General features: G+C 48.0%; 1 protein-coding gene across 1 annotated transcript; it reads left to right on the top strand.

Moving 5' to 3' along the window:
• Positions 1 to 9,279: 9,279 nt before the first annotated feature.
• Positions 9,280 to 11,938, top strand: C15H11orf91 (chromosome 15 C11orf91 homolog). The gene is made up of 2 exons (XM_055547743.1): positions 9,280 to 10,303; positions 11,507 to 11,938. The coding sequence occupies exons 1-2, from the start codon at positions 9,808 to 9,810 to the stop codon at positions 11,590 to 11,592; spliced, it is 582 nt and encodes a 193-aa protein (XP_055403718.1). The 5' UTR covers positions 9,280 to 9,807; the 3' UTR covers positions 11,593 to 11,938.
• Positions 11,939 to 25,649: the final 13,711 nt, after the last annotated feature.

Here is a 25,649-nt window from a genome sequence, read left to right as displayed (position 1 = left end):
GAGAAGGCAATGGCACCCCACTCCAGTACTCTTGCCTGGAAAATCCCAAGGACAGAGGAGCTTGGTAGGCTGCGGTCCATGGCGTCGCTAAGAGTCAGACATGACTGAGCGACTTCACTTTCACTTTTCACTTTCATGCACTGGAGAAGGAAATGGCAACCCACTCCACTGTTCTTGCTTGGAGAATCCCAAGGACAGGGCAGCCTGGTGGGCTGCCGTCTATGGGGTTGCACAGAGTTGGACACGACTGCAGCGACTTAGTAGTAGTAGTAGTATGCATAGTATTGGGGCTTCCCAGGTGGCGCTAGTGGTAAAGAACCTGCCTGCCAATGCAGGAGATACAAGACGCAGGTTCTATACCTGGGTCGGGAAGATCCCCCAGAGGAGGAGAGCATGGCAGCACACTCCAGTATTTCTGCCTGGAGAATCCCATGGACAGAGGAGCTTGGTGAACTACAGTCTGTAGGGTCACAAAGAGTCGGACAGGATTGAAGTGACTTAGCACAGCCCATGCATAGTATTGTCTGTACCCAAACCCATCAGAGTGTTTACAAACTACAGTCCCTGTCCATTTCACCGAGTGGGGTGGTGGGGCCCAGGGCACTCAGCCTGGGGGTGGGCAGCCACTGGCAGTTGATTCAGCTGCTCAGTGATGTCTGAGCTGGGATATTTGTGCTAATTTTGGTCTTTCCCTCCTAATCATAAAATGACTGCAGAAGTTCCAGCATTGCATCTGGGTTCAAGGCAGGAAGACAAGATGAGGAGAAAGTTTCACTTGTTTCTGTCCCTCTTATTGGGAAAGTAAAACCCTTCTCAGAAAGCTCTCAAGTATGTGTTCTGACTGGATTTGTGTCTCATGGCTGTCCCTAGCTTCAAAGGGGCTGGCAGAATTTCCAGTCTTTGTAGGGGATGGCAGCAACAGAAAGGGTTAAAAACAGTCATTGAGAATAGCCAGCCAATAGCATTTACTACCCGAGTTGCCACACTGAACAGGCTGTTGATTTCTTTTCCTTACCTGGACCCACAAGATTACCCTGGTCTCTGCATCTTCTAAACCTAAATCTTAAGATTTTAATTCCATGAGCTATCTCATATCCCTCTGTATAAATCTTCAATATCAACCTCTGTTGCTCATGAACAGAAAATTCTGACGACCTACCCTACAACTGTAACCATCAATGTAACACGAAAACACACCAAGTGGACAGCAAGTGTTACTGACAATTATTTCACCCAAGGTTTCACCACTAGTTCACGCTGGCTGATGGGACTCAGACTTGGGTCTCATCTTCCAAGCCCCTGCATTCTCCATGCCGGCCAATCTACCTCCCGGGGTTTGGTTTATTAAAAATTGTACTAACACTTAGAATGCAGAGGAACATATCCAACCAAGAGAAACAAGAAAGATGGCTAGGCTGCAGTTTTAAGAAACTTTCTTTAAATAGTGGGTGTTGGGAAGGGAGGTGGGAATGCCTCTGCCCCACCCCTGAGGTTCAGACCAACACAATGGTTAATTCAAATAAGTAATAAAGAAAAGACTGTTCCATGGTTCCCAGAATAGCTGGGCCCTTGAACTGTGGTACAAATAACTTCCAGTTAGAGCCAGCCCCCTGCCAAGAAGAGGATGGGAAGCCAGAGGCCAGGAACGTGGCCTTGCCTGAGGGTTGAGGCAACTGCTGGGAAGCTGTGGGAGGGAGTGGGCCCTGGAGTCAGTCTGCCTGTGTGGAACACCAGCTCTGAGGCTAACCAGCCACAGGACCTCAGGTAAGTAACTGAAGCTTGTGTGCCTCAGTTTCCACAGCTGGAAAATAGGGATAATGACACCTACTTCTAGGGGTTGTTAGAAAGATAAAGTGAGTGATGACAAGTACCTGGTACACAGTAGCCTCTCTTTATATGTTTACTACCATAGGGACGACTTCCCTGTAGCTCAAACAGTAAAGAATCTTGCCTGTGATGCAGGAGACCAGGGTTCGATCCCTGGGTTGGAAAGTTCCTTTGGAGAAGGGAATGGCAATCCTCTCCAGTATTCTTGCCTGGAAAATTCCATAGACAGAGAAGCCCGGCGGGCTACAGTCCGTGGGGTCACAAAGAGTCAGACACGACTGAGCAACTAACACACACACCATAGGGACAGAGTAGAGACAAAGTAGATGACTAAATAGTTCACTCCAACGGGGATCTTAAGTACAAAGTAGGGAAGACTCCAGTAAGTTAATGATCACTCAAGAAAGCAGGCTTGCTTAGCAAAGAAAGCAAGCAGGCTTTGCCTAGCAACAAAACCACACAGACTTGCTTGGCAACAAAACTGTGCCTCAGAAGCACGAGACATGCCCCCAAACAATAAAATGATGATGGAATAAGACCTATATCATACCCATCAAAATCAAGTTAATGATTCTCAAGAAGGGGCTTTTTCTGCATGTACTAAGAGTAGAAATATAGAAGAAAGGTGGGGGCTTCCTTGGTCGTCTGGTCCGGTGGCTAAGGCTATGCACTCCCAATGCAGAGGGCCTGGGCTCAATCCCTGGTCAGGGAACTAGATCCCACATGCCACAACTAAGAGTTCATATGCCACAACTAAAGATATTACATGCCACAACTAAGACCCACTGTGGCCAAAATAGGGGGGAAAAAAAAATATATATATATACACACACACACACACACACACACACACACACATATATATATATAGGAGAAAGGTGACATTTTACTGAAACTTGACATGATTTACCATATTTTACTATATGTTACCACGTGTTTATCATTTCTGTAGTGCCATTGGGCTTCTCTGGTGGCTCAGAGGGTAAAGAATCTGCCTGCAATGCAGGAGACCTGGGTTTGATCCCTGGTTTGGGAAGATCCCCTGGAAGGGGGCATGACAATCCCTTCCAGTATTCTCCATGCCTGGAGCATCCCATGGACAGAGGAGCCTGGCAGGCTCCAGTCCATGGTGTCACAAAGAGTTGGACACGACTGAGCAACTGAACAACAACGGCAACAGTTCCAGTTTGACTATATGGAGATAAGAAAACTCCCCTGCTCAGTGTAGAGGAGGAGCTGATGGATGCTTGATGTCTACTCAAGAATGAGGAACAATGTGGTCTTCGCCCCTACCTCTTCCTTTGATTAAAGAACTGTAGCCCACTAAGTTCTCCGGGTGGCACTCCCTTTCCTCCCCACTTGGACTTCTGAGAAGTTTCGGTTACTAATAAGACTCTTGAGACTCCCTTGGACTACAAGGAGATCCAAGCAGTCCACCCTAAAGGAAATCAGTCCTGAATATTCACTGGAAGGACTGATGTTGAAGGTGAAACTCCAATACTTTGGCCACCTGATGCGAAGAACTGACTCACTTGAAAAGACCCTGATGCTGGGAAAGATTGAGGGCAGGAGGAGAAGGGGACGACAAAGGATGAGATGGTTGGATGGCATCACTGACTCAATGGACGTGAGTTTGAATAAACTCTGGAGTTGGTGATGGACAGGGAGGCCTGGCGTGCTGCAGTCCATGGGGTGTGAAGAGTTGGACACGACTGAGTGACTGAACTGAACTGAATCTATCACTCTGCCTCTCACTGAATTATTTCTGCACAAAGATGGGAGAACCTTCAGCACTACATCCTGAAATGCATTCTGTGGTTTCCCTATCAGTGTCTTCAGCAGGACAACAAGGAATCAGGTTCTAGGGTGTAGGGCTTTTCAACCTGGCTGCTGCTGCTGCTTAGTCACTCAGTCATGTCCGACTCTTTGCAACCCCATGGGCTGTAGCCCGCCAGGCTCCTCTGTCCATGGGATTCTCCAGGCAAGAATACTGGGGTGCGTTGCCATGCCCTCCTCCAGAGGATCTTCTGAACCCAGGGATCGAACCCAGTTCTCTCACATTGCAGGCAGATTCTTTACCATCTAAGCCACCAGGGAAGCCCTCTCAACCTGGAGGGGGTCTGATTTTCAAGGAGGGACCCCTCCTGATCCATTTTTCTCATCAATTTACCGGGACCTCATGATGAACAAAGGAATCCATGTGGAAGTGAAAACTAATCAGTCACACTTCACTGAGCACCAGAGATGTGTCCCAGGTACTGCTTATCAAGCAGATACTGTCTTCACTTTACAGGTCAGAAGATGGAGGGTCAGGGAGCTAGCATGATTTTCCTGGAGTCACAGAGAATCCTGATTCAAGCATTGACTCTTGTCTCAGTCTGTTCAGGCAGCGATATAAAAAATACCATAGGCTGATTGGCTTAAATAACAAATATTTCTATCTCACAATTCTGGGGGCTAGGAAGTCCCAGATAACAGCTTCAGTGTACTTGGTGTCTGGTGAGACGCCACTTCCTGGTTCACTGGCAGTGGTCTTCTGTGTCCTCACATTGTGGAAGGGCAAGAGAGCTCTCTTATTCTCAGGGCACTCATCTCATGTATGAGGGCTGTGTCTTCAGGACATAACCACTTCCTAATACCCTCCCAATAGGAGTCAGGATTTCATATGAATTTTCTGCTGCTGCTGCTGCTGCTAAGTCACTTCACTTGTGTCTGACTCTGTGCAATCCCATAGACAGCAGCCCACCAAGCTCCTCCGTCCCTGGGATTCTCCAGGCAAGAGTACTGGAGTGGGTTGCCATTTCCTCCTCCAATGCATGAAAGTGAAAAGTCAAAGTGAAGTCGCTCAGTCGTGTCCGACTCTTCGCGACCCCATGGACTGCAGCCTACCAGGCTTCTACGTCCATGGGATTTTCCAGGCAAGAGTACTGGAGTGGGTTGCCATTGCCTTTTCCATCATGAGAATTTGGGTGGACACAAAAGAGTTGTTATTCTGTCCACAACAACTCTGTTATATTTCAAGCCACTGTATTTCCCTAAAAGCCATCCAGAGCCAAGGCAGGCATGGAAAATCCTGATGTACCCCTGAAGAGCTAGAGACCCTAGAGAAGGAGTGCTGGCCAGCAGTGTATCTAGATGCAGAACTAGGGTGATGGAAGGAAAGGGTACTCCCAGGGGAAGTCTTCTGTACCATCTTCAGCAGTCCCACGACTGAGGGAGCCAGGCAGACAGCACCCCAGAACTGCCAGGCTGGAGAGGGATGTGGCAATGGAAAATTTACAAACTCCAACTGCAGAGGTGCAAACTAGGTAAATAGAGTTTAAATCAGTTTGGGGAGGAACTTCCATCTTGATGTCTTATGAAGAGTGACATTTCTGGCCCCTCTCCTCTAGAGAGTGAAGAAAGGACAGCCCTGCTTAGAGAGTTCAGAGAAAGGATCGGGTTGGTTCTTGGCAGTTTCTTCACTGTGCCCATGAAGGCCCTTTCTCTGCACACAAAGCCTGCGGTTTTCCCACAGGGCCTTGCGCTGGTGGGTGAGGTCTATTGAGAGGTGCAGTATCAGTAAGCCTAGCTGGCTGCCAGATCTCTAAGCACATCTTCTAACTGAACTTTATCAGCAAAAAAGGCCTCATGTGTGTCTTGGTTCCAAATGCAAGCAGTGGGCAGGGGTGTTAGGAATTGAATCCCTCAATCCCAATACAGTGGCACTAAATGGGGATCTGGGGGGAGAGGCAGGTTATACAACAGCTTTGGACTCCAGGAGAGAAAGATTCTGTTTAAAATGAACATAAGCCTGCTTTATCTTTTCTTTAGCAACTTGAATTTCCTCAACCTTTCTTTGCAGAAATAATCTGTAGGTGTTTTTCTTAACAACCACGGTTTGTTATGGCTCTATTTGGACTTTGCCTCCAAACTCAGGTTTATCTCATGGTAGCACCTGAGTTTTCTTGCAGCGTGCTTGTTACAAGAAACAACCTCTTTATAAACCCATAGTCTAACACAACGGTGTTATGATTAAGCCATCCAGTGTCAAATCTTTAGATTATCTTGGAGCTAAGAAAAAACATCTGGAAGCTTTCTCTCTTTGAAAGGAGAAATACACTTAAAAACATCTGATTATATTACATCATTTATTAAAACTTCTTTGGAGGGAATGATGCTAAAGCTGAAACTCCAGTACTTTGGCCACCTCATGCGAACAGTTGACTCATTGGAAACGACTCTGATGCTGGGAGGGATTGGGGGCAGGAGGAAAAGGGAACGACAGGGGATGAGTTGGCTGGATGGCATCACCGACTCGATGGACGTGAGTCTGAGTGAACTCCGGGAGTTGGTGATAGACAGGGAGGCCTGGCATGCTGCAATTCATGGGGTCGCAAAGAGTCAGACACGACTGAGCAACTGAACTGAACTGAACTGAATGCAAAGTCTCTTTCCATTCTAAGGATCTTCAACATGTAACAACAAGAGCTAATATAGGTACTATGCCCAGGTACTTAGATTGTCTCATTTAATCTTGCCAACCCAAGCAAGTAGGTACCATTACTATTCCCACTGTATGGATGAAAAACTGAGATTCAGAAAGGTTCACCCACACAGCCAAATACACAGTGGATTCACAGCTTGGTCCCAGGTCTGAGTCTCAGACCCTGGTTCTTACCATCACTACGGTTCTATAGAGGTGGGAAAAAACCTCCTCTGCCACTTTAGGTTCAGTAGCTGGGTCATGAGAATTAAAACAGCAAAAGACAGATTAACAGGAGAAAAGATTTATTATGCACGCACACGTGGGCCTTACAGAACAGTAGTGAAAACCCAAAGAAGTGTTAGGCTTGAGAGCTCGTAAATCATTTCAACAAAGGGTGATAGACTGTGAACAAGACAAAGGGAAAGGGGCTTGGGTTTCCAGGAATTTTCATTTCTAGGTAAATTGTGGGAAGGTAAATATTGGATTGGACTAAAAGTTGATGCAAGTTTTTTAGTAAGATCTTACAGAAAAACCCAAACGAACTTTTTGGCCAACCCAATAAATGGGGGAGACTTATGGAAGATAAAGTTTGTTTGGTAAGGCTCTGTTATGCAGACTCAAGTTAGGGCCATTTCCAGTGATAAGAGTTGTCTCCTTATTCTGGCATGGGAGAGGGGGTTGGGGACACCTCCACAAAGGGAAATTTATTTTATCTTTACAAAGGAATTCTGTAACCTTTAAAAGGGAAAATTTATGCCCTGCTTTTAGGCAGAAAAGGAGAGGACAGAGTAACTCCTGTGTCTGCTTTTTCTCAATTAACTTCAACTTAAAATAATTCTTATGCCAAAGTGGTGTATTTTGTGGTGGTATATTCTGATCTTCTTCAGGTCCCACAATACATAACACTGTTTTAAAAGTGCCCAAATATTTATTGAGTCCTATTATATGCCCTGGTGGCTCAGTTGGTAAAGAATCTGCCTGCAATGCAGGGGACCTGGGTTCGATCCCTGTGTTGGCAAGATCCCCTGGAGAAGGAAATGGCAACCCACTCCAGTACTCTTGCCTGGAAAATCCCATGGACAGAGGAGCCTGGCGAGCTACATACAATCCATGGGGTCATAAGAGTCAGACACGACTTGGTGACTAAGCCAGTCTACCACTATTATATGTCCAGCATTATAAGATTCTTGGGCCAGATCCTTGCCCTCAAGAAGCTTACAGGTGAGTATGGGAAGAAAAAGCTTCTTAGTTTCAGACAAGCCCCTCAATGGGAACTGCTTTTACATTTGGACAGAATACATACGTTTACAAGTTCTTCACACATTATTGTCTTCCATCTGATCATCAGAACAACCCTATGAGGCCGCCTGGTTCTTTCATTTTGCAGAAAACCACCTTAGAAGTCAAGCAACTCGCCACTCCAGGACATTTGACTCTGCTTTGCTGCTACACACACATACACCCACATGGTATTTGCTATTGGACCTGGATCTGACTCAGATCTTGATCTAACTGACCAACAGACTAAACTGGCCCCCACCCATCTTTGTTCATTCACCTTAATATCATTAGGCAGAGGTTTTTCCCTCTATGACTAATACAGGCTACTATTTAAATGAGCTGGGCATGTCCTTGGGCAATATTTAAGTCACCTTAAATGACTGAGCTGTTTGAGTGTTGCTCTCCAGAATTTCCTATTGGTGGTTTGTTGACTGCCTTTTAGCTCCTGATAAGCAATGTTTGGAAGAAAACTAAACTGCATTTCACTAAAGACACCTAGGTCAGATCTATTACAAATCCATAAGAGGCTCTCTACCCACTCCAGTGTTCTTGCCTGGAGAATCCCAGGGACGGGGCAGCCTAGTGCGCTACCATCTATGGGGTCGCATAGAGTCGGACACGACTGAAGCGACTTAGCAGCAGCAGCAGCAGCAAGAGGCTCTCTCTCTCTTCTTTTTTTCCCAGAACTGTCCACAACACTGGGAAATTTGGTGAAAACTTGGGTTGGTTCTAACAGCTATTCCCATCAACTTGCTTTTTCTGTTACAGAGAATGTAAAGTCAGATACTTGTTTCCCCAGACTTCTCTGCAAGGAGGGGTGATTAGAGAAGTCTGCTGATGCAGGGGGCAAGTTTCTAGGATTTTTTTTTTCTCCCTATAAGAGGAGAGGGGCTTCCCAGGTGGCACAGTGGGAAAGAATCCACCTGCCAAAGCAAATTCAATCCCTGGTTGGAAAAGATCCCCTGGCTAGGAAATGGCAACCCACTCCAGTGTTCTTGCCTGGAAAATTCCGTGGACAGAGGAATCTGGTGGGCTACAGTCTATGGGGTCGCAAAGAGTCTGACACGATTGAGCACACACGCAGGCACAAACACGTGAAAGGACAGGAAGACTGAAGAAATTTTCCTCTCAGAGTTTCCTCTCGCGGCTTCCTACTTTTGGATGAGGTTATAGTGGGATGCAGTCACCATCTGTAGTGATTTTGGAGCCCAGAAAAATAGTCTGACACTATTTCCACTCTTTCCCCATCTATTTCCCATGAAGTGGTGGGACCAAATGCCATGATCTTCGTTTTCTGAATGTTGAGCTTTAAGCCAACTTTTTCACTCTCCACTTTCACCTTCATCAAGAGGCTTTTGAGTTCCTCTTCACTTTCTGCCATAAGGTTGGTGTCATCTGCATATCTGAGGTTATTGATATTTCTCCCGGCAATCTTGATTCCAGCTTGTGTTTCTTCCAGTCCAGCGTTTCTCATGATGTACTCTGCATATAAGATTCATGGGGTGCCAAAGAGTCGGACACGACTGAGCGACTGATCTGATCTGATCTGATAGTGGGATGCGGAGAAGGCGATGGCACCCCACTCCAGTACTCTTGCCTGGAAAATCCCATGGACGGAGGAGCCTGGTAGGCTGCAGTCCGTGGGGTCGCAAAGAGTCGAACACGACTGAGAGACTTCTTTCACTTTTCACTTTCATGCATTGGAGAAGGAAATGGCAGCCCACTCCAGTGTTCTTGCCTGGAGAATCCCAGGGACGGGGCAGCCTGGTGGGCTGCCGTCTATGGGGTCGCACAGAGTCGGACACGACTGAAGTGACTTAGCAGCATAGTGGGATGAGAGAGCAGGAGTCAGGGGTGCAATAACACAAGTGAGGCTTGTGAAATTCAGTGGTGGTAGCGGGAGTCTTGGGGCGGGACCTGGCCGGGGTCTGGAGGACGTGGAGCTGCTGTTGTCGAGGACGGTGAGTGATCGCCGGTAGGGGATGAGCGGCACAACAGACCGGGACCGCCCGATTCCCCAGTCCCTCTACTAGGGTGGCCTATCTCACTACAGGGGCGTCAGCGGGCCACATTCTGGGGCGTGGCCAGCCGGACTTGAAAACCCCGACTGTTTGGGGGCGGGGCCGGTCACTCGGGGCGTGGCCTGTGGAACCTCGGAATCCCGGCGACTCGGGGCCGGGGCTCGCGTCTCCCGGCACGGGGTTCCTCCCACGCAGCTTCCCATTCAAACGATGCCGAAGGGGCTGCGAGGCAGCCAGAGCCCCACGATGAGCCAGCGACCGGCTCCGCCCCTCTACTTCCCGTCCCTCTACGACCGCGGCATCTCCTCGTCCCCGCTCAGCGACTTCAACATCTGGAAAAAGCTCTTTGTGCCGCTGAAGGCTGGAGGGGCGCCGGCGGGAGGGGGGCCGGCGACGGGGGGCCGGTCACTGCCCCAGGGGCCCTCGGCCCCAGCGCTCCCGCCGCCACCCGGCCTGGGTCCCCCTAGTGAGCGCCCTTGTCCCCCGCCCTGGCCCTCCGGCCTGGCCTCCATCCCCTACGAGCCTCTGCGCTTCTTCTACTCTCCACCGCCGGGGCCTGAGGCAGCGGCCTCCCCTCTGGCTCCTGGTCCCACGACCTCCCGGCTAGCCTCTGCCTCCCACCCCGAGGAGTTGTGCGAGCTGGAGATCCGGATTAAGGAGCTGGAGCTGCTCACCATAACTGGGGACGGCTTCGACTCCCAGCGCTGTGCGTGACCTCGGCGCCTTAGCCTGCCTCGGCTCCCTCCTTGGCTCCGTGCCCCCTGAGCCCCTCACCCGCAGTGTGGCCTTTAGGCTCAGACTCCAGTTCCCAGGAACCCCAGATCCCAAACCAATACCTCCCCCCACCCCGGAATCCAGACACTTCATCCTGGATTTCAACCAATTTCTTCCTCCACCGTAAATCTGGATCCTTTTGCCCCAAGTTCCAACTTCCCTCCGCCCTGAGCCTTGAGCCCTGAGTAACCTTTGAACTCTGAGCTCTAAACCTGGAACTGGGTCCATCACAACCCCCAGGTTGAACTTTAAGCCTCCTGCACAGTAGTACAACCACCCTGGGGGTCCACCCCCACAGACAACCCCTGTTTCTAGAGACCTGGCTCAGTGTTTATCTTAACTTGGGGTCCTCAGTGGAAGGAGGGGAAGTAGGTGAGGGTCGTTTGATCTCTAGGAGAGGTGCAAGACCTAGAAGGCTGAAGACACTCACCGAGGGGCTTTGGGATCATCCATTTCTCAATGCTGGAAGGTCACCTCCTGTGATGCCCCTGGCTGCCCTCTCACCAGGGTCCTGGCCTCTGCCATCTGATCTTAGGTCTAAAGTCTTAGACAGACCAGGGCAGACCAGGTGTGCTGATGTGGGCAGGATTCCTCTAGTGTGCAAACTGACTGAGTCCTCCCTGTTCCAGAGTGAAGTTGTTAAATCCAGTTTTACTCCCAGAAGGACCAGATTGCACTGTGGAATATTCAGGAGCCATAGGCTGTTCAACAGACTTTGTCTTTGCCAACACCTGGTCTGGCTAAGTCTAGCACTTAACCACTGGAGGAGGGCAGATGGGTATAGAAAGATCATCCCCACCATTGTGAAATAAACTACATGTTTAGGTACATGTGGCTATGGGTACGGTCCCCAATTCATCAGGCACTCTCTTATGTCCCCTTCCCCACTGCCTCAAGAAGAAAATTCCTAGAATACTTGGACTTTCCAAGTCCTGGATTTCTCAACCACATATTTCTCCACTTGGATGTGTTTTGGCTCTTAGGGGTTTCCCCCACCCCCTCACGCATCTTGGGTCTGAATAGGTTTGGGACTCATGTGGGGAAGCACATGATTGCTTCCCCAAAGCTAGCTTTGGAAGTGTTAGAAAAAAGCCCTTCTCTCTCCTACATCTAAGTTTGTTTTGGTTTTCTGCAGATAAATTCTTGAAGGCGCTGAAAGATGAAAAGTTACAAGGCCTGAAGACCAGGCAGCCTGGAAAGAAGTCGGCCTCTCTCTCCTGAGGAGCTGCCCACCAGAGTCTGGCAGCCGCCTCCTTAGGTGTTAGTGCTTAGATAATGTGTCCCGTTTGTTGTCATTTCAAAGATCGTTATTTTCTGTTCTGTATTTACTGCTGTTCTCGTTGCTCCCAGCACGTACTCCACATACAGTGCCCACTTGCATGGTAAATCTCATGGTCTTTCTCCTGTCTGTGCCACTGCTGGGGGGTAGTGCTCTCATGGGGGCTGGAGGCTGCTGCCCAGCCAGCATTCAGGGGCTTCCAAGACCAGGGGAGGAGGGGATCCCCAACACTGTCAAGTCAGGGGGATTGGAAAAAGCCAAGGGCAACATATATTTGGTTCTGTTGCCATGTCCCTACTCAGAAAGGCTCTTTGAGGGCTGTAACAAGGGGTTAGTTTGGTTTCAAACAGCTTTAGTCCTTAGAAATGTTTTATAATTTTTAAATGTTTTTTGGAGCACAAAACTCTTTGCTAATCTGATGAAAGGCACAGTCCTTCCTAGACATTCATATAGTCAAATATTTGAGTGATGATGTGTTAGGCACCCTCCTAGGCTCTTGGGATTGGGGGTGGGGATACAGACAACAAATATTATTAGTAAATCAAAGTATGGTAGCAGAAGATGACAGGTGAAGGGGAAAACAAAAAGTAGGGATGAGGATGGTCAGAGGGTGGGAGGAAAGCAGGATTTCTTGAAGAGAGAACATGTTAACAGTGCTTGACGGAGATTGAGGGCAATAGCCAGGAGACGCCCTGGGGGAGCATTTCAGGGTGAAGGGCAGGTGCAAAGGCTGAAGGTGGGAGCACGCTGGGAGGTTTGAGGGTCAGCAGAGAGCACAGATGGCTGGAGCAGGAGTAAGGGGAAGGAGGAAGGGATGGGTGCAGAGAGGGTCCATTTGCATGGGACCTTACAAACATGGTAAGGACCAGGGGAGTTTACTCTGAGTGGGATGGAAAGTAGAGAGTTTCCAGCTGATGAGTAACAAGTTCTGATTTGTGCTATGTTGAGAACAGAGTAAGGAAGGATGAAGAGAAAACAGGAGGTTGTTGGAATTAATGCAGCTAAGTGAGAAGCAATGGTGCAGTATTCCTGCCCTTTCCCCCTCGCTGGGTCCCCTGCTGCCAGGTACTGCCTCTGTGGCAAGGAGGAGCAAGGACTCAGTGGCACAAGCACATGAAGGCTAACATAGTTGATAGAACAAATCTTTGATCTAGAACAAATCTTCCAGGGACTTCCCTGGTGGTTAAGACTCCATGCTCCCAATGCAGAGGAGATGGGTTTGATCCCTGGTGGGGGAACTAAGATCCGGCATGCCACACAGTGCAGCCTAAAAAACAAAACCTAAATCTTCCATTAAATATAACGTTTGGGTGCTTAGCTTCTCGACCCCCTTGTGCCTTCACTATGCCAGCAGCCTAGATCGTAGCTGAAGAATCTGTGAAGTTTGAGCTTCTTTCAGAGGACATTGGAAAAGAGTAGCTGGTGAGGCCAGGCTTTCCTGGTGGCTCAGAGGTAAAGAGCCTACCTGCCAATGCAGGGTACATGGGTTCAATTCCTGGGTCGGGAAGATCCCCTGGAGAAGGAAATGGCAACCCACCCCAGTATTCTTGCCTCGAGAATCCCATGGACAAAGGAGCTTGGCCGGCTATAGTCCATGGGGTCATGAGAGTTGGCTGCAAATTATCTACTAAACAACAACAGCTGGTAAGCCAGGTGTCTTCAAAGACATGTGAAGTAGGAGGGAGAAGCGGAGGGAGTCTGACAAATAGCGTTGATTGGTCAAGAGGAGCCTGAGCATTTGCAATATGCTGAGGATTTAGCATTTAACACGATTTCTATTTCATATTGGTGATTTTGCAGTTTTGGTTGAGCAAAAGGGATTGATGCCTGACTGCAGTTGTTTGAGAATGAGAGGAGAGGAATTAGAGACAGGAAGTAGATGCCTTTATAGGAAGTTCAGCTTCAGATAGAGCTGAGATCGGAAAAGGTGATGGCACCCCACTCCAGTACTCTTGCCTGGAAAATCCCACGGATGGAGGAGCCTGGTGGGCTGCCGTCCATGGGGTCATGAAGAGTTGGACACGACTGAGCGACTTCCCTTTCACTTTTCACTTTCAAGCATTGGAGAAGGAAATGGCAACCCACTCCAGTGTTCTTGCCTGGAGAATCCCAGAGACGGGGGAGCCTGGTGGGCTCCCGTCTATGGGGTCACACAGAGTTGGACATGACTGAAGTGACTTAGCAACAAGAGCTGAGATAGAAACAATTGGCAGGGCAAGCAGGGTCAAGATAAGAGTGTTTTAAGAAAGGAGAAATGACCATGCATTTGTCTGATGGAGAATGACCCTGTAGAGGGACAAAAACTGACAAAGTAGAAGTCTCTGCCTGACTCACAGCAAGCCAAATGCTGAGACACCAATCTTTGCAGCAAAAAGAGGTCTTATTTGTGAGACAACTGGAGGAGAGGCTGAATAAGTCATAAGTCTGCCCCCAAAAGGCAAGGGGCTAGGGTATTTATGGGATTACGAATAAAGATAATTCAGGTCAGCTGGAGGCGTGGGGAATGTGGGGATGTGATTGGGAAAAGATTCAGGAATTGTCCTCCTGTGCAGGTATAACTCGCCTACGCACCTCTGCACATTCTGAGCGTGGAGGTTTGGGCCCTCTGATGTCAAGAAGTTCCTGAGTGGACCCTGGTGCAGTCCCAGTTAGAGGGTCAGTGGTCCTATCTAATCTTAACCCATTCAGATCGAATTAGCCTCCAAGTTTCTGGGCAATAACTCAGGCAAACATCTTACTGTTTAGGCTTCATGCTGCTGGGAGGACATGCAAGTCTTAAACTTGATTAGTGAAGACAGGTGAAATGGATTTAACCTATGGCTTCAGAGAGAGGAGGAATTGCTGGAATGGTGTCCTTGAGTGGATGAGAGGGGTCAGGTCTAGTTTATAGTAGAGGGATTGGCTTTGGATGGAAGCAGAGATGGTTTATTCTTAATGTGCTTAGTTGCTCAGTCATGTCCGACTCTTTGCAACCCCATGGACTGTAGCCCCCCAGGCTCTTCTATCCATGGGGATTCCCCAGGCAAAAGTACTAGAATGAGTTGTCATGCCCTCCTCCAGGGGATCTTCCCAACCCAGGGATTGAATCCAGGTCTCCCATATTGCAGGTGGATTCTTAACCACTGAGCAACCAGGGAAGCCCTGGGTTTTCAATAGATTGGCTTTGGATGGAAGCAGAGATGGTTTATCCTTAATAGCAGGAGGTTATCACCTGATGATGATAGATGGGGTGGTGGGAGCCCCAGAGGCTACATACACTTGCCCCAGAGTTTGTGCAGCAAGCAGCAGCTTGAGGACACAAATGTGCATGTCTGTGAGGCCCAGCTGGAGACCCTGGGCATGGGTACCAGGAGCCAGGCAGAGGCTGGCCAGCCACAGAGCTGCTGCCTGACTGCAGGGTCGTTTTAGCCACTGCTGCCCACAGCCAGGAGTGTGGGCTCAATGACAGGCCAAAGCCCCCAGGTTCTAAACCTTAGCAACGAATTTCAGTGTTTCCAAAACCCAGTATAGGGTGAGGAAGTCTGGACAGTCCCCCAGAATTCACAACTGTGGGAGTTCACAACCCCAGAATTCACAATCCCCAGGAGTCCTCCCACCCTGGGCATTCCAGGTCCCGTCTCCCCTCTCTAGGAGGAAGCTAGATTCCCATTACCCCAGGCTGGTTGATGCAAGAGAAGCTCCCTTGTTCTAGAAAACTTCAGGCCGGCAAGTCCAGTGAGGGGAGCTGGAGACTGTTAATGAAAGTCAGGAAAATTCAGCAGCAAGCTCAAGGAGGGCAGAGCTGCCTGGGGGGGGGGGGGGGGGGCCATTTCCCATTTCTTCCCCAGAACCTCCATTGCCCCCCACCCCCATCCATCCAGGCTCATAAAACTGGCCACTGATTAAGTGCATCCTGGGCACAGAGGGAGGCAGTTGACATGAACAGTCTACTTCTTAGTAGTACCGGGACTCCATGCTTTCACTGCACGGGGCACGGGTCCAATCCTTGGTCAGGGAACTAAGGTCCAGAAAACCCCGTGGCATGGCAAAAAATAATAATTCTTACTAGCACCTTGTGATATAGGAACCATTCTTGGCATGTTTTAAAAATAAGGGGACAGAGACTCTGAAAGGTATAGTGACTTATACCCTCCTCCACCCCTGGGCACAGGGCTAGGGAATGGCAGAGTGAGGATTGGAAGCCAGGCTTGTCAAGGTTCTCCCAGGCCTTCCTGCAGCGTAAAAGGGCACAGACATAGGGGAAGCCCTAGTGAGTCACCAGAAGGAAACATTAGGTTCAGTACCAGGAGGACATAGTTTGGGAGTGAGCTGAGTTGTCTCCCAATGTTGAGAATGAGTTGACAGTCTTATGGTGTCACAGTCAAGGTCCCAGGAATGCCCACATTCAGCCCCATCGCTTGTCCCTTCATCCCATGGCTTTGGTCACAGGTCCTGTTATCAGGATGGTGGAGGAGGCAGGGCTTGTGATTCTCAGTCCGTCCTGAACAGAATGGAATGGAAGAGGCTGTATACCAAAGAGAAGAATGCTTGGTAATTGAAAACAAGGGTCCAGGTGAAGCAAACACCATATGCACAGAATGATAGATAAATGCAGTGGCATGCTGGAGCCAGCTGGAACAGCTCATGAAAGCCAATGGTTAAATTTTGAGGAATTTTGTAAGCCGGTTGTTAAATACAGCCATTGTTAAAAATTAACTTGTATCAACTTACAATTAAACAATATTTAAAATGAAGGTAATAAATATTCAAAATCCAGCACTCCCTAATTATTTTGCTCCATTTTACAATTACCCGTGCTCTTAAAGTTATTTATGGCTCTCGTGTCTCTATGGTGGAAATACTATATAACTGCACTAATGTTACATTCCTTCTGAGTAATGTCCGTGTTGATGTTTTAAAACTGGCCACAGTGAGAGTATTTACACTATGGAAATTGGCAAATGTACAAATCCAGATTGTTCTTGTCCTGTCTACTCTTTCCAACCTCCATAAAAAGTTGGTTGTTAAACATTTACTAACACACCCCCAGATAAACAGGAAAAATCACTGATAGCCGAGCTGGAAGGAAAGCTGCTTTGGAACACTCAGAGTTGGGCTGAAGGTATGACTGAAGCTCCCTGCTGCTTCTGGTTTGTCTGCTCACTTAGTTACCCACATGGAAGAGGTAGGAAAGAAGAGCCTAGTTATCTGCTCATGAAGGTAGGCTTTTTTTTTGCCACTGGACTTGCAGGATCTTAGTTGCCCTGAACCAGGGATCCAACCTGTGTCCCCTGCAGTGGAAGCATGGAGTCTCAACCACGGATGATGCAAGGCCCAGGGAATGTCCTGGACCTCAGCCAATCAGATTAGCAGCTTGTACTCTCAGGGTATCAACGTAGAGGGTGAACAGAGGAAACAGCCCATGGGTGGGGGACTGACATTCATCCTCTCCAGCGGTAACTTGTTTGAGCTAGATGGAACAGCAAATCTGACAGAGGGTGAAACCAGATATTTGCATCATGACTGCTCCATCAACAGATTGTTAGTCCTGAGAGAAGCAGAGATTTCAAGGTGATGGGAAACCTCCCACCCCCTCAACCAAATAACCTGTGCCCTACGCTATGGCCAAAGGATTCAGGCAGGATCCAGTGCCTGCAGGGGCCTGGCTTCTTGGGGAGCAGGAGGAAGATAGACGTCATCGCTGCGTTCAAGTTTCCCTCTCCATGGAGGTGAAGGCTGTACTGGTGCCTCATGCACATTGGCCTTTTCCTTTCAATGACATCTTGAGCCCGTCACCACCCAGATAGGTGACCTTGGGAGTGTTACTCAACTTCTCTGAGCCTGTCTCATCATCTGGGAGATGGAGACATGTCCTCATCAGTTCAGTTCAGTCACTCAGTCGTGTCTGACTCTTTGCGACCCCATGAATTGCAACACGCCAGGCCTCCCTGTCCATCACCATCTCCCGGAGTTCACTCAAACTTACGTCCATCGAGTCGGTGATCCTATCCAGCCAGCTCATCCTCTGTCGTCCCCTTTTCCTCCTGCCCCCAATCCCTCCCAGCATGAGTCTTTTCCAGTGATTCAACTCTTTGCAATGAGGTGGCCAAAGTACTGGAGTTTCAGCCTTAGCATCATTCCTTCCAACATGGGTGGGAGAAAACAATCAAGATGATAGAGGGGAAATTTTTCTCAGATGAAAGTCATAATTACCATAGTCATAGTTTTCCATCCTATTTAGGACTCATCTCTCACTGCTGAGCTACTAGCCCTGAATCTGCAGGGCTCTACAAAAGTGATGGGGGTGAGTATGGCTGGGGGTACAATTTGGGGAAGAGGTTGATTCTTTTCTAGTGAGGGCCAACCATGTCTCTCCCAGGAAGCATCACATCTGCCACTTCAGATGAGGTCAAGGACTTGGCCCCTCCATAGGTGGTGCCCCAAAGAGAGGGCTTCCATCCCATCCGCAGCTGAGCATCAGTATATCCAAGTGCAGCGACCAGAGGCAAAGTGACTAGAGAGGAATCCAGAAAATGCATCCATAACACCAAGCTGGAAGATCACATGTTCTAGGGGCTCTTCTTGTTGGTGGGGGAAAGAGGCCACTCAAAGCAGCTCACTTAAATAACAAAAGGGGATGATGGTAGGGTTGGTGGTTACAAACAGTATAAACGAACGCAAGAGAAAGAAACAAAGGGGGCATCTAGGGCTTTAGGAGGAAAGGAATGTGGCGCTGCCACTTGGCTCCAACCACGTTTGTTCTCTCCAATCACATTTGTTCCTTGGAGAGCAAATGTGATTGGCTGGTGTGGGTTGCTTGTCTCTTTCTGTCTGTATTGGGGTGGGGTGGCCAGAGTCCTGAGATTGCCGCCCCACCAGAGGCCCTTGGAACAGAGGAGCATTTTTAGACACATCACATGTCCCCTCATGGGCCTCAGGCCCATTGGCACCAGGGCCTGGAAGCCACAAGGAGCCCAGGCAGCTAGCCCCTTCTCTTCCTCTCACTCCACACACCTGCACACCTCATGCCTTTCTCCCTAGACTGTCAACTCAGTTCAGGTTCCCCTAGAGAGTCACGTCGGGTTCCCTCTCACAGGAACCCTTTGCTAGTTCCAGTTCCTAAGGGAAGAATGGGAGTGGCTCACCAGCTGGCTTTGGGCTCACCTCACAAGTCAGGGGAGAGGAGAGACAGAGCAGCAAAGGCCCTATCAGTTCATTTCAGTTCAGTTCAGTTGCGTCCGACTCTTTGCGACCCCATGAATCGCAGCATGCCAGGCTTCCCTGTCCATCACCAACTCCCAGAATTCACCCAGACTCACGTCCATCGAGTCAGTGATGCCATCCAGCCATCTCATCCTCTGTCGTCCCCTTCTCCTCCCGCCCCCAATCCCTCCCAGCATCAGAGTCTTTTCTACTGGAGCCTAGGGGAGGATTTCTGCAGAAGCAGGAATAAACGTTAGCTGTTCCAGCCATCATTCCCCAGCGCCCCCAGGATTACTCATCTCATCTCTGTGTCTGTCTGAATGCAGTGCCAACATTCTATAACTGAAAACAGTGCATACAAACTAAACCTGCACGCCTTTACTGATTTGTTCATTCATTTATCCATTCAATGGTTCTTCACTTCTTTGAGCCCTTTTCCTCATCTGAAAAATGCACAGTACTTCCCCTGGCTGGGGCTGCGAATTAACTGAGAGAATGTATAAACTGCTCAGCTCACGACCTGACACACAGCTGATGCTCACCATCCTAGGGTTTGCCAGGCAAATTTACATCGAAGTTTCTGGTCATCAGTATGAAATCCTTGTTTCTGTCTTGGTGGCGGGGGGTGGGGGGGGCGGGATCCACTAGATGGCAGCATGGATTTAGACATGGGATGAAATCGCCCCCTGCCCCTCTCAGGTCCGGGGCTGATATTTATCAGCTTGCTCACTATTGTCTAGAAGAAAATGCAATTTGCATAGCCATTGCAGACGCTCATTGCAAAAATAAACACAGGTGCAACATCAGCCCTTTCCCAGAAGCGGCAGCTGGCAACCTGCTGGGAGTCATGTTTTATACTCCCACAGGAAAAATCTCTTTCCAAAACCAGTTTCAAGGTGAAAAGTCCAGTTCACATGAATTAAAAAAAGCTGGACAGGACCCATTTATGCTTATTTTCTGTATTGGTCTGCTCAGGTTGCTATAACAAAGCACCACAGACTGGGTGGTTTAAACAACAGACATTTATTTCTTACAGTTCTGGAGGCAGGGAAGTCCAAGTTCAAGGTGCTGGCCAATTTGGTTCCTGGTGAGAGTTCTCCTGGCTCGCAATCAGCTGCCTTCTTGTTGTGTCCTTACGTGACAGAGAAAGGGAGGGAGGGAGGGAGGGAGAGAGCACTGTGTTCTGTTTCCCTCTTGTCATCGTTGTTATTTAGTCACTAAGTCGTGTCCGACTCTGCGACCTCGTAGACTGTAGCCCACAAGGCTCCTCTGTCCATGGGATTCTCCAGGCAAGAATGCTGGAGTGAGGTTGCCAGGCCCTCCTCCAGAGGACCTTACCAACCCAAGGATCAAAGCTGAGTCTCTCGCATTACAGATGGGTTCTTTACCACTGAGCTGCCAGGGAAGTTCCTCTTTCTTCTTATAAGGACATTAATCCCATCATGAAGGCCCTGCACTCGTGACCTCAGTCAGTTAAGTCGCTCAGTCGTGTCCGACTCTTTGCAACCCCATGGTCTGCAGCTCACCAGGCCTCCCTGTCCATCACCAACTCCTGGAGTTTACTCAAACTCATGTCCATTGAGTCGGTGATGCCATCCAACCATCATCTAAACCTTATTACCTTCAAAGGCTCCATCTCCAAACAGCAACACATTGGGGATTAATGTTTCAATGTGTGGAGGAGGGGAGAACATGACACATTTTAATCCACAGCAGATCAGTGTTGTCTAACAGAACTTTCTGCAGGGATAGAAATATTCTATATCTGTGCTGCTTAATATGGAGCCGTTAGTCACATGTGGCTAGAGGAACTGAATTCTAAATTTTATTTTTAGTTATTTAAATTTCAGTTTAAATAGCCACATAGGGTTAGTGACTACCATAATAGACAGCTCAGGACTAAATAGAGGAGAAGGCAATGGCACCCCACTCTAGTACTTTTGCCTGGAAAATCCCATGGATGGAGAAGCCTGGTAGGCTGCAGTCCATGGGGTCACTAGAGTCGGACACGACTGAGTGACTTCACTTTCACTTTTCACTTTCATGCACTGGAGAAGGAAATGGTAACCCACTCCAGTGTTCTTGCCTGGAGAATCCCAGGGACGGGGGAGCCTGGTGGGCTGCCGTCTATGGGGTCGTGCAGAGTCGGACACGACTGAAGTGACTTAGCAGCAGCAGCAGCACATATATACACACACACACACACACACACACACACACACACACACACACATATATATATATATATACACTTTTTTTTCCCCTCTCCTTGGAGAAGGAAATGGCAACCCACTCCAGTATTCTTACCTGGAGAATCCTATGGACAGAGGAGCCTGGCGGACTACAGTCCATGAGATCGCAGAGTCAGACACGACTGAGCTACTAACACTTATTTAATTGATTGTGTTACATTTGGAAAGAGGAAATTTGGGGTTTAATGTAGGCTTGGTTTCCAAAGTTAACTGATATGGGAGCAGGTAAAAATGGTACCTCTTTATAAACCCGGGAAGTGGAAGCACTGCCCATGGTGACACAGTGGGTCAGCTGGCCCACCTGCTCCCTCCAAGCAGCAGCTCCTTCCTGTGTAAGCCTCCAGGAATCTAGGTTCCCTTTCTATACCTCCTGGGGGTGATTTGGGAGGAGTCACAGGTCCACCAGGACAGGCTTGCTAGTCCAAGGTGCTTCATGTGTGTTTGTGTGCATGTGTGTTTGTGTTCATGCACATATATGTACATGATCGGGCCTCTTACAGAATAAGGTGGTGACACTTTATATGGGAAAGGGGTGGTTTCCTAGTCCGAATTGTTCACTGTATCCTTCCTCATCTATCCCAAAGAAACAGTTTATTACAGGTATATTTCAAGAACTGATGTCATTTTATAGTTTGTTTTAGGAACAGAGCAAAGATGCTCTGATGCGACCAGTTCTAGCAAAGGACAAGGTGTTTTGGGGTCTGGTACAAGAAAGACCACTGGGGTCTAGTGACACTCGTGGAGTTTCTCCCGAGCCCTGCCACACCCACTGCTATCAACTATCAAGTACCTGTTAGCAAGTAGTGTCTTTGTGCCAGGTCCCGGGTTTAGCACTCCATGTCTAGCATCTCATTAATATGTACATACTGAACCCATGAGGCACTTGTCCTCACCCCCATTTACAGGGGCACCAAGAAGTGTACAGCTAGGGAGCGGGCAAGCTGCTCCAAGGCCCAAACACTTAAACCCCAGCTCGTTTTTTGTTGACTGATTTCAATCTATTTTATTTTCCCTGTTCCCCTCCAGCCCACCTCACCTAGCTGTTATGGAGAATGTTTGTGCGAGCAAATGTCATAACCGCCAAGAGTCTGGACTCCAAGATAACAACAGGCAAGTTTTCTCCTGAGTTCAGCCTAGGTGAACTTTACTTTAGCAACGCCGTGCCTGAGCAGTTACATGGGTAGTCTCACGGAGTTTTCCCAACCGAATCTCATTTTCCACTGGCCTACTATATAATTCTGGTAATGAGTTCCACGTCAGTCTTGTAGAGGTGATCATCTTTGCTGCCGACGTTTTTTTTTTTTTTGGCCTTGCTACACAAGTATGTGGGATCTTAGTTCCCCGACCAGAGATTAAACCCACATCACCTGCATTGGCAGGGTGGAGTCTTAACCATTGGACCACGAGGGAAGTACCCAGCCCAGGTGTTTTGGAAAGAGTTGTGTGCTGTGATGAGGGTGTATGCCCTGGGTGGGTTGAATCTTTTGGGTGCTCAGAAAGATGACTCTCAGAAGTGATAGGACCATGGAATCGGTGGGAGATCTCCAGCCAGCTCCAACTAGTCTCACCCTGGCCAGGTGATGAAGGGCCTTCCCTGTCACAGGACCAGTCCCCTCTCCCTAGATGTCCTGAGCTCAGCCTCTGTTTGGGGGCCTTATGGGTGTCTTGAGCTGTTGAAAAGGGATGCTGTCTACAATGGAGAGCCAGAAGGGGCTGAGCACAGCAGTCACTCCTGGTGGATCAATAGGTGATGCTTTGGCTCTGGCAAGATAGTGAGTTCCTCAATGCTAGAAGTATTCAAGCAGAGATTAATCAATAACAATAACCTTGCAGTTGTCAACTGCGTGTTCTCTCTTTCCAGCTCTACAGTTATTTCACTGACTAGATCTTAGCTTCATTTCACAGAGAAGGCTCAGAGAGGGGACGTGACTTGCCCAATGTCACACAGCTAGAATGTGGTAAAGATGAGGTTTAAATCCCATTCAGGTATGACCTAAATCAAATCCCTTATGATTATACAGTGGAAGTGAGAAATAGATTTCAGGGACTAGATCTGATAGACAGAGTGCCTGATGAACTATGGACGGAGGTTCATGACATTGTACAGGAGGCAGGGATCAAGACTATCCCCATGGAAAAGAAAAGCAAAAAAGCAAAATGGCTGTCTGGGGAGGCCTGACAAATAGCTGTGAAAAGAAGAGAAGTGAAAAGCAAAGGAGAAAAGGAAAGATATAAGCATCTGAATGCAGAGTTCCAAAGAATAGGAGGGAGAGATAAGAAAGCCTTCCTCAGTGATCAATGCAAAGAAATAGAGGAAAACAACAGAATGGGAAAGACTAGAGATCTCTTCAAGAACATTAGAGATACCAAGGGAACATTTCATGCAAAGATGGGCTCGATAAAGGACAGAAATGGTATGGACTTAACAGAAGCAGATGATATTAAGAAGAGGTGGCAAGAATACACAGAAGAACTGTACAAAAAAGATCTTCATGACCCAGATAATCATGATGGTGTGATCACTGACCTAGAGCCAGACATCCTGGAATGTGAAGTCAAGTGGGCCTTAGAAAGCATCACTATGAACAAAGCTAGTGGAGGTGATGGAATTCCAGTTGAGCTATTTCAAATCCTGAAAGATGATGCTGTGAAAGTGCTGCACTCAATATGCCAGCAAATTTGGAAAACTCAGCAGTGGCCACAGGACTGGAAAAGGTCAGTTTTCATTCCAATCCCAAAGAAAGGCAATGCCAAAGAAGGCTCAAACTACCGCACAATTACACTCATCTCACACGCTAGTAAAGTAATGCTCAAAATTCTCCAAGCCAGGCTTCAGCAGTACGTGAACCGTGAACTTCCAGATGTTCAAGCTGGTTTTAGAAAAGGCAGAGGAACCAAAGATCAAATTGCCAACATCCGCTGGATCATGGAAAAAGCAAGAGAGTTCCAGAAAAACATCTATTTCTGCTTTATTGACTATGCCAAAGCCGTTGACTGTGTGGATCACAATAAACTGTGGAAAATTCTGAAAGAGATGGGAATACCAGATTACCTGATGTGCCTCTTGAGAAACCTATATGCAGGTCAGGAAGCAACAGTTAGAACTGGACATGGAACAACAGACTGGTTCCAAATAGGAAAAGGAGTACGTCAAGGCTGTATATTGTCACCCTGCTTATTTAAATTATATGCAGAGTACATCATGAGAAACACTGGGCTGGAAGAAGCACAATCTGGAATCAAGATTGCCGGGAGAAATATCAATAACCTCAGATGCAGATGACACCATCCTTATGGTAGAAAGTGAAGAGGAACTAAAAAGCCTCTTGATGAAAGTGAAAGAGGAGAGTGAAAAAGTTGGCTTAAAGCTCAACATTCAGAAAACTCAGATCATGGCATCTGGTCCCATCACTTCATGGGAAATAGATGGAGAAACAGTGTCAGACTTTATTTTTTAGGGCTCCAAAATCACTGCAGATGGTGATTGCAACCATGAAATTAAAAGACGCTTACTTCTCAGAAGGAAAGTTATGACCAACCTAGATAGCATATTCAAATGCAGAGACATTACTTTGCCAACAAAGGTCCATCTAGTCAAGGCTGTGGTTTTTCCAGTGGTCATGTATGGATGTGAGAGTTGGACTGTGAAGAAAGCTGAGTGCCGAAGAATTGATGCTTTTGAACTGTGGTGTTGGAGAAGACTCTTGAGAGTCCCTTAGACTGCAAGGAGATCCAAGCAGTCCATTCTAAAGGAGATCAGTCCTGGATGTTCTTTGGAAAGAATGATGCTAAAGCTGAAACTCCAGTACTCTGGCCACCTCATGCGAAGAGTTGACTCATTGGAAAAGACTCTGATGCTGGGAGGGATTGGGGGCAGGAGGAGAAGGGGATAACAGAGGATGAGATGGCTGGATGGCATCACCTACTTGATGGACATGAGTTTGAGTGAACTCCGGGAGTTGGTGATGGACAGCGAGGCCTGGCATGCTGCAATTCATGGGGTTGCAAAGAGTCGGACACGACTGAGCGACTGAACTGCACTGAACTGGATGACCCCAAATCCTAACATGGGCATCCCTTTAAAATGTGATAACAGTGGTCTTAACAGACATTCAGAGCTAGAATAAAACCTTTCAGACTCCAAACTGAAAATATTTTGGTGTCCTCTCACCCCATACGTAAATTAAATCAAGGAAATTCCTCCACTCCCACCCAGTGGTGACTGCATTGCTTTTTACTCCTAAATATTAAATTACATTTAAAACTCTCCATGTGGACCCCATCCATTCCCTGCTCCCTCATTCTGAGTACCTGCCTTGCTGAAGCCCTATTTCTGTTTCATCTTTGACCAGGTAAGCCTATGTAGTATCCACAAAACATGAGGTTTTTTTCTGTGTTGATTCCAGGGTAGAAAGCTGGATAATTTTCCCACTAAATTGTCTTCCAACTAAGAGAGTCTAGGATCATATCATTTCAAAACCAGTAAGATAACATCAGTGATCACATGATGATTTCCAATATTATGAGAATTTATAAATACTTGTTAAAATTTTTTCCTTATGGGT

The sequence above is a fragment of the Bubalus kerabau genome, chromosome 15 (genome assembly GCF_029407905.1).
Source record: "Bubalus kerabau isolate K-KA32 ecotype Philippines breed swamp buffalo chromosome 15, PCC_UOA_SB_1v2, whole genome shotgun sequence".
NCBI classification, from domain to species: Eukaryota; Metazoa; Chordata; class Mammalia; order Artiodactyla; family Bovidae; genus Bubalus; species Bubalus kerabau.
This window is presented reverse-complemented; position numbering and strand designations above follow the sequence as displayed.